Below are 19391 nucleotides of genomic sequence, written 5' to 3' on the forward strand. Positions count from 1 at the left end.
CCGATAATCATCACTGGATTATCTGTAACCTCGCTTGTGGCTGCTTAGGCTGCCTCGCTGCGCTTCACAAAATTTATATTATTCAGGTAGCTCTTGCTTTTAATCCGCGACGAGAAGCAATACGGTAAGTAAACTTGTTGAAGCGGCGCTAATTACAGATACGTAAGCGACATTGGCTGCGATGACGTTGATTTTGATGGAGGAGTCAAGAGCTCGTCATTAAGAGCCGAGGCGGCTCGATCTTGATTCGCACTTGGATCGTGCCGCTTTCTCAAATTGGAATTCTTTTCTCAGGCCTCGCTTTCAGGATTCTCGCTTTTTTGTTTAGGCGGAAAACGTGGCATTAAATATAGAAATATTTTCATCAACTTCAAGTTATCATAAATGAAAATAGTGTTACGCTGCCATTTCCGTATTATACAAATTATTACAGAGCTGCATAAGTGTATTTATCTTGCCATCAAACGTGGGCATAATTACCGTAGTGGTTGCTTTTTAATTTGTTTTTAATCTATTTATTTTTCTTTTCAAAATTCTAAATTATTCGCGCTTGAAGATAGAAGGGTCCAAAAAATGCCCGTGAAGTCGGTTCTCGCAAAAGGTCGGGTTTTCGTGGCACAATTGAATGATAAAAGGGTTGAAGCTGATTTTTATGTGGTCTGGTCGTTGGAGAGCTTCCTCTTCGTCATCTTTGTGGTGCTCCTTATTTGACTTCCAGTAAGCTGGATTGTGCTCTTCTTCTTAGGGCTTTCCTTAAGGTACCCTGCTGGGCTCGGCAACCTGAGTAGAAAACCTGAGCGTCAAAATTTTAGCGTCATCCAACTTTGTCGAAGAATCACCCAACTTAAGGCCCCTTTTAAAATTTCTTGTCATCCAAAAAGGGGCCTTAAGTTAGGGTTTCACTGTATTTAAATTCTGGCGAAGCCGCTTTGCGGCTTCGTTTCTTAAAAAGCCGTTTTGCGGCTTTTCATCTTTGCTCTTTCAGACCCTGACTCAGGTACCCTGCGCTCGGCAACCTTCGTGGAAAACCTGAGTCAGGGTCTAAAAGATGTAACACAGGTTGCCGAGTCCAGGTTTCAGCTGTCGAGTAAACACCCTTGCTAAAATTCTTGATATGAGAAAGCCCTTGCGTAAAAGTAGAAGTGGTCTTGTTCGAGGAAGATTTCTCTTGAAAAAAACTCTTCCATCTGCAAAAATTGACGTTGCGCTGAAAACTCCAAAAGCGAGCAATATTTTTACCATTTTAAAAATTGCCCGACTAAATTTTACTCGATTCTGGCGACGCATAAATTAGATCAGTTCAATATATTTTTTTCGTTTTCGCGTCACTTGAATAATTGAGGTGGCCTAACACTGGTAATGATTTATTTAAAAGCGAGCTTTCTACGGGTTTACTATTTGGGAAACGTCATTTTCGATGCTTTCAATATTGGGACGCGATTTCAAGACGGAATTTAACCAAGTTCATTGCTGAAAAAACAGATTTATCGACGTTTTTTCAAAAAAAAATCATGAATTCCGGGCAGGTTTTCGAATCGGAAAATATGCCAGTAACTGTCACTGTATGTCGGAGCAGACATTTTATTTGGTTTCTGCCAGTTATTGTTATTTTTCTTTGCTATTTTTTTAATATTAATTGACAGCTCATTCGATCAAAAATGATTGTATACCTCTTTTTTTGGCGCTAGAAATTGCAGAAGAACAGATTACGTGTAAACTTTAAGTCCCTCGATCTTGAAATTGGTCGCTAGCCTCCAACTCCGAAGTTGGACGTGTTTCCAGATAATCGCAAATTATACCTTTCAAAAAATAACCTGTGCGGGTGCAAATGAAAATCTCGTTTTAAATCATCGCCATAGCTTCTTAATCCAATTCACAGTTCAAGCAAAATGGCCACCTTTTTCCACAAAATCAAATGATCCAAAAATTCGAGTTACAAGAGTGTATTTTTGATGGTAGAAATTTGAAAAATTATTTGGCTGAAAATATAGTTCAAAGCAAAAGAAAATCTCATCTTTCTTTGTACAGTCATTTTATGCAAGCTTTTTATATATTTTTAAAGTAACACGAGGCTTCGCAATTCTTGAGGAAGAGGAGACCACGTAGTTTACGAGAAAGGGACTTGAATAAATTGCATGACGCGGCCAAAGTGTGATAATACGCAAAGTTATAATGAGCACTGGTCGAGCTGGCCGAGCAAATAATTTCTTATTTGTATATTTCGACTTGTCACATCCTGTTCTTGCAAAAGACGTTCTAGTAGAACTACTAACTGTAGCATTTCCTACTCCTTTTTTCCATCAGCTTGCATTATTATCTATTCAGAATAGAATATTCTGTAGCTGCCGATTTTTGTCTACTTGCCGACTTTATTTAGTCTGATTGACACTAGCTATCTATCATCAGGTATTTCATTAAATTAAATATTCGGATTAAAAAAGGCTGTCTGCTAGACATTAGAATGAGCAGAGAGTCTCTGCCAGAGACACAGAAAACTTTGAACGCAAAACATTTAGTCAGAAGTAAGAAAAGTTCAACCATAATATTTTTTTAAACTGACTCAGCCCTTGAATATTCAGGCGCCGTTTAATAAAGCTGGCAATAATAGAAACGGGGCGAAAAATTTCTGCGACATTCCGTCGATCACTTCGAACGTGTCCTTCTGTGTGCCGTCACGATTTTCGTGAAGCTGGGATTTTCTAAAGCATACCAAGAAGTTTCCTCATCTTTTCGCGTCTTAAAACATTTAAGAATGCGGCAGATCAGGCAGCTTTTCTTTTGAACGAAAAATGCAAAAGAAGCTATACATTCCTGAGAAAAAAAAGTACAGGACAAGAATCGGACAAGCTCTTGAATCGTTTTCGCGGAAATAAAAACATAAATTCAGCCCGATAAAGAGAGCACCTGCGGATTGAGTCGTTCTAAATCGGAAGTATTTCCTACCCATGTTAAATCAAGTGCCGCTTTACAGAGTTATCAAGCGCGAGCGAAAATCGTAATATTGATGAACTCTCTGGGATTTAAGAGCCATTCTAAATCTGATAAGACGAGTTTGAGCAGCATCGTCACTATCGATTTTTTTTATTTTGGAATCTGGACGAAGAAAAACGATCAAAGAAGCGGATCCGAGTGTGAAAGAAGCGCTCACCGAGTGGCCCCGCGCGAGGTTTACTCAAGTTGTTATTCCTAGCGTTTGAGGAGGAGATTGGGCGAATTTAATGTTTTCCTTCCTCTTCAAGTTGGACGGGCCTGCCGCCTTTGTATCTACGTTTTTCTCGAAAGCGTGCCAATTCCGCAAACTTTCAAACACGCTCTTATCGAAATCTTCTAACCGTTAGCAGAATCGACTACGCCCGCCTCTCGGCTTGCGGTCCACTCGCTGACAAACGAAAATCACCAAACATAAATACATTACGAAAAGACACATCGTACTACTCTAACACTGTCAAAAATGAGGGATTCACTGTTTAATTTAATAACAGTCTGACAGAAAAGTGCGCCGTTGAAAAAACTTTGAAATTTATAATAAATTTTCTAGTTTGGATATATTTTATAATTTTCGAAAAATATATAAACTTTCTCTCTTTTTTTTTGCGCGGCGATGGAAAATCTGTTATTGAAAGTTTGTCGAATTTCACTTGTGGTCACTCAGAGTCACGTTTTGATTAGATTCAAGAGCGGCCCTTGCCTGATTCCTACCTACAAGCCTGGTAATATCAACTGCCTTTCCGGCTTTTCTTTTTCAGCGAGAATTCCCTTGGATTATCCCAATTTAAACCCCTACGAGATCTTAGGTCGTTTCTATCATTTATTTTTCCAACTAACTAAGCTGTGGTTAATGTTAACAGAGTTGTAATAGAAAAGTGGTTAGAGATTGTAGTTGCTTTGTAATTATTGTCATGGGTCACGGACCAAGGCCAACAACACTGTGGAATATTTCACCGAAAATACAAGCTTCTTTTGGACAGAAAAAACTCGTCGTAATTGACGCGGTAGTAGGGGGTTATCATTCGAGCTGCCCCTAACCCTAAACCTAACCCAGGGGGCTTCGCCCCCCTTGAGAGTTCCTAGTCCCTAACCCTAACCACGAGCCCAGATTCTAGAGATATTGGATTGCTCGAATCATAGGCTCGAATGATACGATCGAGGCATTTATCTTACGAAACCAAAATTAACGGAATCGCTGCAATTTTGCTTCTTTTTCTAAAGAGAAAAAATATTGATAAGGGTGTCAAGATGTTAAAACTACGAGAAAAAAAAGGGGAGAAGAGGTTCAATCCCCTAATTTTTTTTAGATCGATTGGGTCTAAAAGGATGTGTTCTGCATTTTGAAATTCAGAATTGTGAGGATTACGATTTCTCCGGAGCTGCTGAAGAAGTCCAATATGCTCCATCCGGGTTATGCATCAGAGCGATCCTTCTCTCGAAGGCGGCGAGTCGCGTTGCAGATAAGCCCGGCTCCGTCACAACTAAGTAGCGTCGGCTTTCCTCCAGGTTACCCCGCTCAACCAACGTGCCTCAGCTGAAATTTAATGGCTATAAAAGTGTTCTCACGAATGTGCTTGTTAGCAACAGGTTTCGTAAATGGGCTCTATTTGATTGCGGTTGCTCTCCACTCAGAATCTGGCAGTTACGAGCGCCCTAGCCTCAATCACCCACCCGCGGTCTTAAATTTTCACTTAAAACATTTTATGTTCCATTTTCGGCAAATTGAATCAAATACACTAATTTTTATACTACTGTCCCTTTCAGAAGATTTTGCTATTAGCAAGATAAATTCAATTAATTACTTTAATCAATAAAATTTATTTCCTTCTTTGAAGCGGCTTCCCTAGAATATAAAAAATAGATTGAAATGATAATTCGGCTAAGCCGCTTTGCGGCTTTGTTTAAAAAGTCGCTCCATTTAGTTTCCATTTAGCTCTTTAAGACCCTGACTCAGGTTTTCTACACAGGTTGCCGAGTCCAGCTTACCCGTGAATTAACAAGATTTTGATCAATTAATTAGACGTAATCAACTGAACAGTTAGTTGACGACCTTGAGGTTGTCTGACGAGTTCCTATTATTTGTAGAATTGCGTAGTTTTGAAGATTTGTTTGGAGTTTGATGATCTGCGTGGAAATTTGCAAAACCATTAGAAATCTCGGGCTCCTGGCAACAGTTGCCAAATTTAAAACAGTCAAAAAACTTTCGCAAATAGAGAGAAAAATCACAATTTGGAATCAGAAAAAAAAACAGAATATAAGAAAACAAAAGGCTTGAAAATCTTCATTTATTTCTTGCGAAAATGGGAAACTGTTGCAGCACGGAAAATAATGTTATTCAGCCAGACAATCATTCTTTAGGTTTGGGTCGATTACTTTTTTTGTCATAATTGGACAACAAGATGGAAAAATTACCAAAAAAAAAGGAAAAATCTGGGCTTGGCAACCTGTGTAGAAAACCTGAGTCAGGAATGGTAGTTTCGCGAAGGTTTGCTTGAAAATCAGACCCTGACTCAGGTTTTCTACACAGGTTCGAGAGCTCGTGGTAGAATAATGAATCGATAGATTTTTAAAATTTATGCAATCAAAATTAAAAATTTTGGCAAAATTCAAATTTTAAGCATTATCTTATTAAAGTTATTAAATTTGATATATGCTTTATTCTTGAATTGAGCAAAAGTTATGTACTACTAATTTCAATAAAATATCTGCGAAACTGGAGAACTAAAAATTCGCAAAAAGGTTGAACGTGTATAAACGAAGCATATATAATTTTCGCGTGAATCTACGGTAAGCCACGTTATGAAATGAAGAAGAGCATTGTATAAGAATAAGAGCAAGTAGGCCCGTGCAATTTGCGAGTGCGGCCAACTTGCCGAAAAGCGGCCGAAAGCCAAAAGAATGGAAACACGTGCTTTGCGACATTCCTTCGCGAAATGTGAATTCCGAATCTCGCAAAATCTGACATCGCCAAAATTTCCGAGCACTTCCTAGCCCGTGCTTTTACAAGCTCTTACTCTTCCATCCTTTTCCTCTTTTCGACCCGAAAAAACAGCGTCGTCGACGAGCTACTACGACGAACAAGAAGCCCCGATTAAGATTTTCGCCGATGAAAGTCAACGACGACCCTCAAATGCTTCTCAAATCACGCACTTTTCCGACGACATTCTTAAAAAGTAAGGTTCCTGAGAAAAAATCCCTTTCCCTGAGCTCGGACAAGGCGTCACTAAGGGAGCTCTTTACTAATATTGACAGAAGCACAAGCCACATCACATGCAGTGTGTGAGATAAAAACGAAATGCTTAGACAAAGGTTAATCCTAATTGCTTTATGAAAAGCATCTGGCGCTTCGGAGGTATTTTTTGTGATGTCTGACGATCTTTGATCTATTTCGACCCTAATTGGTATTTTCGTTCAAATAGAATTCCTGGCGCCTGGGTCAAATATGGGTAATCAACTAGAAGTAGTGTAACTCCTCCGAGAAGGTCTAATGCTGATAATTACCCTCGGCGGATTTGAATTTTTTCATTTGCGAACGGCGCTGCTGCTCGAGTGCGCACTACTAACAAGCAAAAATATTTTCTTTTTGATAACGCCCGCACCGATTTAAAAGCATTAGAGAGTCGACGCCCAAAACGTCTGTTTAGACCCGCCGTCAAGCTTCCTGAAACGGTCGACATTGTCGAGGAAGACGGAGATTCGGCAGATGGCGATTCGGCTTTTGAGGAGGAGCCTTCTGAGCTGCGAGATGCTCAGCCTTCGGTGGGGCCTATGCCTGCAGGATCGGTTTGCAAAGGGTCGATGTCCTGCTTAGCTTAGTAACTGATTTAGGGTCGATAAGGGGGCCCTTCAAGATCACCCGCATAGAAAACGCTATAGGGGCGCCCTCTTTTGATTGAGCTCTGAGATAAAATCTGGCGCATAAAACCATTGAATCATAATTTCAAAATGAAGCTCAATGCTTAAAAATATCTGTATTCATATCGACATTTATTTTATCATAAAATGAAAACGAAAGCTGTTTCTTCAATATCCTGAACTTTATGCCAGACCCTTTTCAATAAAAATGATTCTAAAGTGCTCTTTACATTGTAAATCGTTTAAAAAAGACAGAAGACATTCCACAGCTACACAGGAAGCAATTTTCATTTATCAGTCAGCTTCGAGAGCGGCGGACAGAATACACCAGGAGAATTTCAGGATGAAATCGCTCGAAAGTAAGTTTCCCTCTTCAGATAACAATGGTTTAGACATGTCATTAAAAAATAGACGCAGTGTTCTTCGTCAAATATGTACCCAAGTGAAACAGCTTTGCTGCTTGCAAATGAGCCAGTAAAGTTCGCTTTCGAAATGTTAATGGACTGCTCCATAACACGATCAGAAAGTCGCAGACAAAAAGAGTTTTTAAGCAGTTTAAAAAGGAGGATTTATTTTGTTTAGACGTACCGCGAAAGCCGAAAAGTCGAAAGTCCTGGATCGCGCTGCCCACGTCGCACAAGATCCCATCTGCCGAGGTTCTAGAGGAATCTTCCAAACACCAGGTGAGTCCTTTTAGAGGCATAATTCTACCCTAGAAAACATGTTAGAACAGATAAAGTGTCCTTTTTTTCGTGATTGTGATTGATAACGCTCACTAACAGAGACTCTGAGTCACGCTCATATTACGTTGACTGCTTATTTTGTTTGTTGGCGCTTTTTGACCCCACAACCAAGGATCATCATTTTACCACAATTGCTAACCAGCCTGGTTAACTCGGGTAAATAAATGTTACTCGAAGTTAAGAAAAGTACTGTAAATGAAGTGAGAATAAATACGTCCTCTTTTCTAGGATCTGCATCATAAAGATCTCCACATCGTAGAAAATATCATCGAAGAAGAAGATTACTACCGAAAGACAATGAACCGAGGGCGGCCGAGCATAAGCATCCAGCCACAACCGGAGTCGGCCTTTCTCGCCGAGCTGCGAAGAAAACAGAACGAGCCGCAAGTCCGCATCGCCGAGGAGAACAGCCGCGAGAGCAGTAGGAGCGGGGCCAGCTATAATAGCAAAGGCAGCTTTATTCCGGTAAGTACCGCTAAGCACCCTCCCCAATTCGCGCGAATCACGTTGCCATCTCTCGAGAACCGATCTTTTTGTCAAGTACTATTTTATAATTAGGAGAAAGAAGAGACTAAAGTTAAATTCGAAGAAGACAGTAAACCCAGTACAGAAAGTACTGATGATACTATTGAAAAGGTCCCAGTAAGTTTTACAAACAATTTCGCCCATCGAATTTGTTTGAAATCGACGCATGAACTAATCGCCAATTTCAGCCAATTTCGCGAAAATTTAGAAAAAAATTTCTAAATTTTTGAATTCAAATTTTGGAACTTCCATTTGAATATTATCTTCTCTAGAATATCGAATCAGATTTTTGACAAGCCGAAAAATTCTTTCACAAAGTTGAATTCAAATCTCAAAATTTATTTTAGGTTAGTCCTCTTCACGAAGTCGACTGAGGAAGAAAAAAAACGACCCTATCGAGAAAACTCTGACTGTATAAATTGGTGCTTTAGTGTGACTGTAAATAAATACGCGAAGATGTAGTTGTGAACTGTTGGAAGCGACTCGGCTAAAGCGAAGAAGCGAATTTCGCGTGTGTTCTTCAATTTGTAAAATTCGTGAGCGCGTGTAACCTGCGCGTACTCGTCTACCCTGATTATTTATGATAGTCGTCATTTGCTTGTAAGAAACAAGCGTTTTGGGCTCAATTAGTCTTATCAGCGGCAGTTTGGCGGATTTTGAATTCGCGTTCGTGCTGCTAATCGCGTGTTAGAACGTCTCGCACAGAGCTACCTATCGTTCAACTAAATCTAAGCCATAACATCGAAACTGGGGTCTCCCCTGCCAGAAGAGACAACCTAAAGATGCCCATCTTCCGACCTGTGTAGAAAGCCTGAGTCAGGATTTCTACACAGGTCGAGTCCAGATGCCCAGATTTGCAAATTTTCGAAAATTTTTTCTGAGCTGAGCTAGCTGAGCTGAGCTGGCTGTTTTCGAAAAACTATTGAGCTGAGCTGAGCTGAGCTGACCCAAACCTGAAAATTGCTGAGCTGAGCTGAGCTGTAGCGGATTTTGAATTCGAGCGTCATCACTTTCTGCAAAAATGATAAATACGTAATTATTCTTGTGCGAGAATGTATGAATTATTCGGGAGGCATAGTTTTTAATTTTGAAGAGGGAGCTATTTATTACTGCTACACAGATATTTGACATGCTTCAATTATGAAATTAACACACGTTGCTGTGTTCGTATCTCGCCTTGTTTGACTGGCCAAGGTTGAAACTTGAAAGGTGCTGATTGTAATTATCAATTGCAATTTCATTGTTTCATCGCTTGTCGCAATTCAACGGCCATGTCAAATTCGCAATACCAAGTGCGGTTTCTATGTAAGTCTAATTATGACGCTATTGTTTAACACTAGAACATCACCATCATCTCGTAACATCAACAACCCCCTGAAAAGACGCAATCCCTGATTCGCACTAAATTGACCCCAGAACAACGATTAAAAATCATAAGAAAATCTCGACGTTGGTTTTCATTTTTGAATCTGATTACGGTTTGTTGGAATGGCTCGGTCTGAATGACATTATCTGATGAAGGAAATTTTCATTCTCTGCTCGACGCACTTGAAATCAGTTTCTTCAACTCAAATCTGAATAAACTTAAGTTTTTCATGTCAGAATCGGACTCTCAAAATACTTTTCAAGAGAGGTATGAAGCTTGGGCAAACCAGATTCCTTGTATTCGGACAAGTGTACGTGGTGATTGGAGGGACTACGTCTGGGAATGGAATGAATCGTTGCCATGTGAGTCCTGTGAAGTGTAGGTCAACAATATTAATTCATTAAAAGTGAATTTTCGAAGTTTAACTGACATTATGTGGAAATTTGGAGAAAAATCCTGGTGTTCAGCATGTTATCTTAATTCGGACCCACATATTCGGAGAACTGGAAAGCCATACAGAGTTGATGCTATTCTCTTTTGCCAATGGTGTCAGAACAAGTTGTCTTTTTGGGAGGCGTGTGAAGGCATATGTTGCAACATAGGACTTGAACGGCAACAATCATTGCAAACCACGTTTTTTATATTCGAAGAACCAAGTCTTCGCGACCGACACATTCCATTGGAACTAAAACAACTCGATGAAATCAAAAAAGAACAAAAATTCCTTCAATACGACAATGAGCTTGCTAAGCTCAACTACGGGTTTTCACAAGAACTACTTGCGAAGCTCAAATACGAGTCCACACAAGAAAGACTTGCTCTTCACGACGAAAAGGAAAAAATGGCTCGTGAACGTTTAGGTCGAATCCTTATCAAGGCTGGAAAATCATTGATCGCCAACGGTAAGAGCAACTTCATTGTTTGTTTTTTATGAGTTTTCAGAGGACACAAAAAAGGGGTGAAGATAAGCTTACAAGATGAAGAGATGTTTCCATTAATCACCCAAAATCAAATTCCCTCTTCTCATTATTATGTTAGGAATACAAGATTAATTTTATAAAGAAGTTCTATGAGTTACGCAGGAAAATTAAGCGACTGTTATTATTTTTCAGAAAATATTCTCAAGCCAACACTAAGACAACCCTAGAAAAAAAGGTTTAGAACAGCGAAGTTCGAATAAAGGCTTAGTTGTTATTAAAAATATTAAGTATTTTTTCGTTCGTAAGAAAGCAATTTGAAATCAAATATTTGAAATAAAAAAGAAGCTAGAATTCGATCACGTGAGGAAGAGCAAAATCAAATTGGGTCGAATTCCATTCCCAGGGATTGTGCTCCACGCACATCTGCTTACAGGCGAAAGAATTCTCCGCAATTTGGCGGCAACGTGGGTTTCTTTTTTCTATGCACAAGTAAAACAGGGCTAAAATGAGCTGTTTGAATGAAATCGCACAAAAACTAGCTCGGCGTTGTCGATTTTGCATATATTTTTGAGCGCCAAATGATAAGTAGAATTTCTATGAAGACTTCTTCCAAAGACTTCAGCGCTTTGTTTCGACAATCGTGGGAGAAAAAAAATGCATTTCTAATTGCGTAATTTAAGTACAACGTGGGTGAGCCCAATACAGATGTTTTCGAGCGAGGACATGTGATATTGTAATTGATCTTTGATGACGAATGCCTCTCGTCAGGATGCAGAATTTAATGGCTTTATAATTTCCTTCTTTCCAATTTCCAGCGCTTCCCAGTTTTGCCCGCTCTCCAATTCTTCCGTAAAAGAAGGATTCAGTTCTGCGCTCAACTTCGAACTCATAAAACTCGCACTTTGCTTTCCGGAAAAGGGGAAAGAAGAGTGATAACCGCGAACACGCCTCGCACCCCTTTTTACACGCAGTGATCGTCTTCCATTCGATCTCATTAGCGCGGCTGACGATTCCCCCGCAGAGGACAAATTTTATTCTCCATTTGTTACATCCGCTCAAACAATTAAATAAGCGACCTTTCTCATTTTTCCAGCAAGGTTTTCTTTCAAAAATGCCAAATAAAATAAGGGCTGCTCATTTTAACGGGAAACTACTTTTGTTAGGGTTAGGGTTAGGGTTAGGGTTAATATTTCTTATATTACCCTAGATAGTCCCCTATTAAGGACCCCCCGTCAGCTTTTTTTGAAAAATCAAATTTCGGAATTTTTAAATTTTGACCCCGGAAATGGATTCTACGGGTCAAAATCGCATTTGAAAATTGGACTTTTCGCCGAAAATTGAAGAATTTGCACAAATTTCGATTTTTCTTGGTCAAAAATTCCTCTAATCAAGTTTTTGAAGCAAAGTTAACCTGCGGACGCATTAAGAACCAAAAGTATGGTGTTCTTCAAAATTTTCATTTTTTGAAGCTGACGAGGGGGTCCTTAACACATAAAGCTGAGGCTATTAAATCCGTTAAAATGAAGCCATCCCGGGAGTATTAAGCTATTTAAATGTGAATCTAATATATTATTATAATTATAATTCTTCTAAATTATTTTCAAATAGAATCTCTAGCGGCTAAAGTTAAATCAAATTCAAGCCTCCCAATAATTAATCAAAGTCACTAAACATTTTTGTTAGTGGGTGCACGTAACTTGCTAATTAATCTTCATCGATTCTATCTTAGAAGACAACAAAAAAAGGATGAGTAGATGATTGTAATGTCGTTCTTTTTGCTTCGAAAAGACCAGCGTTCAAAACATGCAGCTAAATTACACTCAAATAATCAAATTATTGCGCCCCAACAAACCATTGCGCTGAAAACTCGACTTTTGCGAATTGGGAATTCCACCTGCCACTAAAATTTACTGGCTTGTGGAGTTTTGACAACGCGCGCATTCCAAGTCCCCCAAACTCGCAAAAATATTCGAATCCGAAAAGATCAACGACTTCTCATCTCAGCCACCAAAATATACAAAAAGAAATTTGAAATTACTTAACGGGCGAAAATTGAATATTGCCAAAAGTAAAAGTGTTTATTCGTCGATGTCAATTTTTGGCAATTTCTGAGTAAATCCAAGGCATGTGGTCGAAAGTCTCCCATGAGCTGAAAATGGCCGTTTGGGCTATTCGGAGATCCTATAATCGGAAGTTCTTGAACTGAGGAGGAAGCCGCAGAAATAGCGAAAATTGAAATTCAAGTTTCTTCAAATTCTGAATTAGCCAAAGCCAAGAAAATCTGCCTCCATCGTGAAGATACAGTATTTGTCACAGTTGAAGTTATGGACGATCGAAAATGAAATTGAAGCGGAAGAAAGGCCAATCCGCAGGGTCGACGGATCTGGCTGCTTTCATAAAAGACGTTTTAAAAAGCCACTAAGTTGTTCTTGCGTGAACCCTTCGGCCGCGGAGCCGATTTAATCGTATTTCACGAGAATGCCGAACTCTGCCTTTCTAATAACAGCACAATTGGTCGAAATCGACACATAGTTAATCCGGCTCAGCTGGTTAGTTTTAGGCTCAATTCTGGCCGAGAATGTATAAGGCAAAAAATCAAAAAAAAACATTTCTCTTTGGCCAAAAATCATGTATTTTTCTAAATCTCAAAAGCTCGTTTCGCGGCTTGAGCGCCTTAAACTCCTGACTAATGAAGATTTACATCCGACTTTCTAAATCTTCGTTTTTAGAAGTACACGATAGAGTATCTTAGATAGTGCAAGAAAGAAAAGGTAGGTCACTTTTACAAGCTTCACTTTTATAAGCTGATTCTGTCGGAAAAATGAAGAGCTGAGCTCGGCAACCTGTGTAGAAAACCTGAGTCAGGCTTTGAAGAGCTAAAATGAAAAGCCGCGTTGCGGCTTTTTTTAAAACGAAGCCGCGAAGCGGCTTCGCCAATATTTTCAAGTACATAAGAGTGATTGTGTTGCGAAGCCGCTTCGCGGCTTCGTTTTCAAAAAAGCCGCTACGCGGCTTTTCATTTTAGCTCTTCAAAGCCCGACTCAGGTTTTCTACACAGGTTGCCGAGCACAGATGGAGAGAAGCGAAAATTTTCACAAGAAATAAAAGAAATTCTTGAGGAAATCGTAACTCTCAAAATGAATCATGAACTCTGCCAGCTGGTTCGAATAGTAAAAGACGCCACCATTTATAATTGACACATATAAATGACAGTTTCGAAAGCTACAGACCAGAAAAATAAAGTTGAAATCAAGAAAAAGCAAAAGAAAATGTGGAAAAGCTGCCAAGGAGCGCCTTTCCAGACCAAGTTCGGGCAATGCATTATTGAGTGCGCTGGCGTTGGGAGAACAGTTGCGGACACTTTTGGCGTTAACCGAATACTAAAAATTCGCCCGATCGGGTGCAGAACACCGAGCTACCATTTCAAAGATACTGGTGAGCTTGAAGCCGCTTTCTTGGAACATGGGACGTTGTCGACTGCCCAGGCGGATGCGGTTCTCATTGCACGAGAGAAAAATGATCTCAACAATTTGGGAAAATTGACGATGAAACTCTACAAAGAAGAACAGCAGCGAAAAAGAGAAGCGCCAACAGTAATCAAGCTCAGCGCCAAGCCAAAGAAGCCCCTCACCGACGAGGAGCTCATTCAACATTTCGGAGAACCGGGAAAACTGCAGCTAAAGCGCCGAAAACGAAAGGAGCCAAGAAAGCCGCCAAGAAAAAGCCCAACCAAGGAAAAGCTCCAAATGCGATTCGAAAAACACAGAAACCGGCTCGACTCTGATTGATCTCTCACTTGACAACCTAGCTGTCAATCTGCTCTTTCACTGTGCCTCTCCAAACTTTCGGCAACCTGTGTAGAACTCCTGAGTCAGGGTTTTGAAGAGCTTCACAAATTGCTGTTACCATTTATTTTTCAATACTACCTAAGCCGTTTTGACTGACTGAGAATTTCTACACAGGAAAAAATATATTCGAATAATGAATTGAAGGGGCAAGTTCAAATTTCCCAAAATATCGACGGAAAAACAGCGAATAATTTAGTCGACTCAGCAGCGCTCGCGCGCTCTCCGCGGCTTCATGAAATCTCAAAAATACACCGCGAGCGCCCTCCGCGCCTATGCCGAGAAGTACTTGAATTTTTCCTCTCGTCAAGTTTAGACAAAAATTTCAACCCTTTTTTACGTTTTCAGTGAGAGAATATCTATTTCCGAAGATTGACGATGAAAGTGTCTGCGGTTCTTGCTTCTTGCGTTGCTGGTATGAAAGAGATTCACAAAGAGAAAGAATAGCTGAAGACGGAACACTTGAAAATGCTTCTTTATTGGATAGATTAGAGTTTTTTTTTCCGTTCACGAATTTTGGAAAGTAATTATTGTTGTTTTTGTTTTTTGATAAAACTTGAAAGAGAGCGAAAATACGACGGCACTGAAAATGTCACGAATGTCACGAATATCACGAAATTGACCACTTTTTTCATGACACCGTCAGTAAGAGGGGCCGAAAAATTGAGTTGGGCCCGTCAACACAATGAGTTATCTACCAGATAATGCACGAAGAAGGACCCTTATAAAAACAGATTCGTGACATTTTTAGCCAACTCGTGACATTCGTGACATTCGTGACATTTTCAGTACCTGCCGAAAAGATGCTTCAGAAGATTGTTTTCGTCATTCACAAAAACTCGTAAAAATCTTGCTGTTCAGGAGTCTTTCTCTGAGCCAGAATATTAATGTTATTATGACTTTTTCCGTAAAAATTAAAGCGATACAGTTTCATGAAGCTGTATTGTCATTAAATTGCGCTCAATTTTATCGATAGCCCAATATTTCCTACACTAAGAATTCTGAAAATAAGTCAAGTCAAAAAAAAAATGTATAACAAAATTTCGATTTTGGAGAAGATCAATTTTAGTCAGCAATGCTTATTTAGCCACTTATTAACCTAGTTTTTACTCTACCCTCGAAATCGGAGAATGAGTTTTTTGGCATCTTCTTCGTTATTCAAAAGCTATTTTATTCGCGATCTCGAGACAATTGCCCGCCATGAAAATCCAAGCTCGGAACGTGGCACCAAAACTAGAGTCATGCAAAGTAAAAGTGCTTTATTCAAGAATTTCTTCAAAGTTGACACCTAGCGAGCTTGATCTCCGTTCCATAAAATTACGATTATTTTTGAAATTTAAATTCGATCTGATCGATTTTTTATGCGATTATGAATTCTCCTTACTCGCGAAAAAACGACGTGAAGTTAGATACTACCCTTATGTTTCTTAATGATCATTCTCAATTATTTTTTAATCGCTAAAAAACAGAAAAAATCTATCAGAAAAAACAGAAAAAAAATTTTTTAATAATTTAAAAAAAAATATTATTAAAAATTTTTTGTTCATTTTTTCGATAGGCAATTATTATGTTTGTTATTATTCAATAAAGATACTGGGGAGAAGCATTTTCAAGTAGTGCTCAGCAGGCGCTGTTGCTAGAATAGTTCCTCGATCGCCATTTTCCCACCATGAGAAATAAAAAATTAAGCGGCGCATTCCCTTTTTTCGATGCTCATTCCTTTTTTTTAGTTTTTTTATTGTTTATGAAATATTTCATCAAATACTACTGGTAGTTGATTAGATCATCAAAAAATATAACTGGATTGTCAACTGACATTTTGGTCTGAAATCAAAATCCGCCAAAATTATATTTTTTTCTGGTCGCGAAAGTGGCGAGCTAAGGAGCTGTCCTAGCAAAAGCGCCATCCATGGTCAAACTGAACTTTTCAGGTAAGAGCCTAAACTGGGCCACTCAGATGGTTCAGATGGTGTTGATGGTGCTTGTAATTTTAATAATTTGCCATATTTTGTGAGCCACACAAGAATAAAACCCACAATTACGGGTTGTTTTTTTGAATTAGAATCGCGCCTTCTCAATAACACTTAGCTCGCACTGATGAGAGGTGCTGTAATATCATAATTTGACATTTTCTTAGGCGAAGGTTATCTTTGTCGGATTATGTCTGATCGGGTGTAAACGTGAGCTATCTGCCATCTTTTAACCATAACGAGGATCATGGTCCTTTCATATTAGCAAAAATACTTTTGAAGAAACTGAACATAAGTTAGAAATTAGCATTAGCGCACCTACTCTGCTTCTTGGTCTAAAATTGCCGCAAAACTCTTGTGCACTTTTTAGTGCAAAAAATTTCCCTTATATCTCGCGAAAAAAGTAAAGGTTGTAAAAATATGATTGTTGAACTTAATTGTCGGAAATATGGGATAAATTAAGAGTGGATTTATAGAAAAGGATCGGGGCTAAAAATTGAAATGGGTGAAGATGTTCTATTCAGGAGGCTTTCAATTGGGCACTGACTACAACTTCGAGTGCCAGGAAAATGGAATTCTCGTCACATCCGAAGACTCTTCGTTTGTCTTGACTGATCGCGCAAAGAACATCGAGACGGAATGCAAAGGAATGGTTAATTTTGAAGCTTGCCACTTACAGTTTCTTAATTTTTTATTAATAATTCTTGTCGGGATACTTTAATTGCTAACTTTTGCTTTTTTTAAAAATTAAAATTATTATTTGAGATCTATGGATTTAAAGATTTTTGGTAGAAATAAAATTGAAGCCTTATTTTTTCATAACCTTTTGGAGCAACTTCGCATTGGAACAATTCTGGGGGTTCGATCTACTTGCCGCAATGCATCCAAATAAAAGAAGACACGCGTAACTGGTAATGATCCTTTTTTCTTTTGATTGTACTCCTTCTGGTTCACGGGAAATAATTTTGGTTGGGTCATTTTCTTGTTAACTTCGCTTGAAGGCTAATTGGATTTGTGGAAGCTAGAAACTGAGCAGAAACGATACTAAAAAGGGGTTGGCAAAGTATGCCAAATATGGACGGTATGATTACTAGCAACAAATTAAGTTTAGAACGCGGCCCGCGTCTTGCGTTTGTTTCCCGAAATCGTAAATTGAACCAGCTTTTGCTTTCACAAAATAATTTGCATAACCCCTGCCGGATAGGCGAGATCATTTATTGAGCAAATAGGAGCTAACTTTTTTCGAAAACATAGCTTTTATGTCTAAAAATAAAGCTGACACTACTGTTGATCCACGTCAGCCCTGTATAATAGCCCATATATAGACCATATTTGACTAGGATTGTACTACCTTCTTTGCAAGCAAATCACAAAGAATCTCTGTCAAAGATTATCGATTTTGGGTTTCGAAGAACTCTCCTTTTTCTGGGATTTATCTTCAATCTTGTGCTGCAAATTTCGATGTCTAGTCGAGGATTTAGGGGGATGTCTCAATTAAAAATATATTTTTGGGTATTAACATTCTGGGCTCGGCAACCTGAGTAGAAAACCTGAGTCAGGGTATAAAAGATTAGAAATGAAAAGCCGCGTAGCGGCTTTTTCAAAAGCAAAGCCGCGAAGCGGCTTCGCAATATTATTCTTCAATCATATTTTTAACTTCTGGCGAAGCCGCTTCGCGGCTTTGTTTTTAAAAGAGCCGCTACGCGGCTTTTCATTCGTAATCCTATAAACCCTGACTCAGGTTTTTTACTCAGGTTGCCGAGCCCAGCATTCTGGGTCCCCGAACCTGAGGGCTATTTAAATGCGTAGTATACCCTTATCCATCTGTTGCAAAGTCAAAACCCAACTGTTCAGGAACGGGCTGATCATCACGCGGAAAGAAGGACCTCGCAAGTGGAAGTCGCAGACAATCTTCGTCGAATGCGTGACAGGAAAATCTGAGCATGACCCTAAACTTTAGTGCTACTAGAGTAACTATAGCAAGTGCTATAATCTCCGCGGTATATTCATTTGTAGATAATGTATATTTGTGTCTCTATTCCTTTTTTCGTGTTTGTCAAGCTCACAACAAGCAGTCCTTTTGCGCCAAAGTTATAAAAATCAAGACCCTTAATTTAAAAATTGTAACCAGGAAGTATTAACCTACGATATGTGCCAACGCCGCGATGCCACGCGCTTGGCAGATTGATTTATTTAAGAGGCTGCCGAAACTGATGAAACTCACCATCCTCGCCTCCAAGTTCAATCAAAATTTGCAAAAAAAAAACAACATAAAAAGAAGAAAATGGATCGCTTCGATTCCAAAATACGAGAAAACCTTGTAAAGAATAAAACAGCTTGATCCACTGTCAATTTTCGAATAAACTTGACTTTTGATTTTTCCTGCAAAAAAAAGATAACGAGTGTGTATTTCATTCTTATTAGAAAGTCCTCGAATTCGCGGGAAGAAGATAATCACTCACGCTGGCAGTGTAATGGATTCTAGATCTGCTCTCCGGCGTCCGAGCCTGGCGGAGACTCGTCATTTTCGAATGAGGGAGTGTCGCCGACGCTTTTTTAATGTTGATTTTCACGGAAGTCCTTCTTTGATGAGATTGACTTCAACACTTTCCTGAAATCTACTTCGATCTCTTCCTGTTCGGCATCGTCCCCGTGTGCGTCTTAAAAGTCGTTGCTTTGCAATAGTAAAAAAAAAATTGAAAAATCACCAATTGCATCCAAATCGAAAGAATCACTTCCTCCGCCGCCATTGCTAGATTCCTCGTAAGCTAAATCGTCCCCAGCAGCGATTTCAAAGTCGCCATCTATTCCTAAAAAGACGAAGTTAATTCCGAGACAAATTTCAAGTAGTTAAACCTTCAAGAAGCATGAGACTTCGTTGACTAGAATCTTCAATCGAACAGGAAGTAAATAAATCCTCAGGACAGCTTTTCCGCTTTAACCAGTATTATTCCAAGAAAAAGCAAATGTAAGAGAAAGATAAGACTGTTTCTTGAAAGCTCATCCAACGTGTTTGGCTCTAGTCGTTGACTGTTCATCGCAGAGGTGTTTTTCAAGCCTTGGCTTCGCGAGGTCCACAGCAGTGCCATCGACATCTTTCGGGCGCGATGATAGGCCGTGTTCAACGAAGGCGAAAATTTCAGCGCTAGTAAATGGCCCAACAGCCTAAGCTCGAATTT

The 19391-nt window shown here is 39.3% G+C and overlaps 3 protein-coding genes across 7 annotated transcripts in view; all 3 read left to right on the forward strand.

The window, feature by feature from the left end:
- Nucleotides 1-7098: 7098 nt before the first annotated feature.
- On the forward strand, nt 7099-8564 carry LOC145708606 (uncharacterized). Of its 2 annotated transcripts, XM_081786293.1 has the most exons (5): nt 7099-7202; nt 7426-7526; nt 7815-8051; nt 8145-8228; nt 8459-8564. In XM_081786293.1, exons 1-5 carry the CDS (start codon nt 7187-7189, stop codon nt 8483-8485), a joined length of 465 nt encoding a protein of 154 aa, XP_081642419.1. In that variant the 5' UTR covers nt 7099-7186; the 3' UTR covers nt 8486-8564. The 2 variants fall into 2 exon arrangements, with proteins under 2 accessions (XP_081642419.1, XP_081642421.1); XM_081786295.1 differs by lacking the exon at nt 8145-8228 and having other exon boundaries at nt 8459-8555.
- Nucleotides 8565-9664: 1100 nt separating this feature from the next.
- On the forward strand, nt 9665-10560 carry LOC145709543 (uncharacterized). The gene is made up of 3 exons (XM_081787232.1): nt 9665-9855; nt 9898-10379; nt 10420-10560. Exons 1-3 carry the CDS (start codon nt 9707-9709, stop codon nt 10437-10439), a joined length of 651 nt encoding a protein of 216 aa, XP_081643358.1. The 5' UTR covers nt 9665-9706; the 3' UTR covers nt 10440-10560.
- Nucleotides 10561-14541: 3981 nt separating this feature from the next.
- LOC145707739 (uncharacterized) overlaps nt 14542-19391 on the forward strand; it is a 72268-nt gene continuing 67418 nt past the window's right edge. The window contains exons 1-4 of one of the 4 annotated variants that reach the window (XM_081785308.1): nt 14542-14657; nt 16737-16857; nt 17043-17123; nt 18067-18600. In XM_081785308.1, the coding sequence (XP_081641434.1) occupies nt 14621-14657; nt 16737-16857; nt 17043-17123; nt 18067-18172 (345 nt within the window). In that variant the 5' untranslated portion in view covers nt 14542-14620 and the 3' untranslated portion in view covers nt 18173-18600. Of the gene's footprint in view, nt 14658-15756; nt 16174-16736; nt 16865-17042; nt 17124-18066; nt 18601-19391 lie in introns of those variants that run through there. The other 3 variants (XM_081785309.1, XM_081785310.1, XR_014134770.1) reach the window with 3 other exon arrangements.

Source organism: Oikopleura dioica, chromosome XSR (assembly GCF_907165135.1).
Source record: "Oikopleura dioica chromosome XSR, OKI2018_I68_1.0, whole genome shotgun sequence".
Lineage (NCBI taxonomy): Eukaryota > Metazoa > Chordata > Appendicularia > Copelata > Oikopleuridae > Oikopleura > Oikopleura dioica.

Excerpts from the sequence above, each read along its gene's own strand:
- LOC145709543 (XM_081787232.1), top strand. The coding sequence starts at position 9,707 with ATGTCAGAATCGGACTCTCAAAATACTTTTCAAGAGAGGTATGAAGCT. Across the intron at positions 9,856-9,897 it reads CCATGTGAGTCCTGTGAAGT|TTTAACTGACATTATGTGGA; the intron begins GTAGGTCAACAA and ends GAATTTTCGAAG. Across the intron at positions 10,380-10,419 it reads AAAATCATTGATCGCCAACG|AGGACACAAAAAAGGGGTGA; the intron begins GTAAGAGCAACT and ends ATGAGTTTTCAG.
- LOC145708606 (XM_081786293.1), top strand. Across the intron at positions 7,527-7,814 it reads AGGAATCTTCCAAACACCAG|GATCTGCATCATAAAGATCT; the intron begins GTGAGTCCTTTT and ends CCTCTTTTCTAG. Across the intron at positions 8,229-8,458 it reads ATACTATTGAAAAGGTCCCA|GTTAGTCCTCTTCACGAAGT; the intron begins GTAAGTTTTACA and ends AATTTATTTTAG.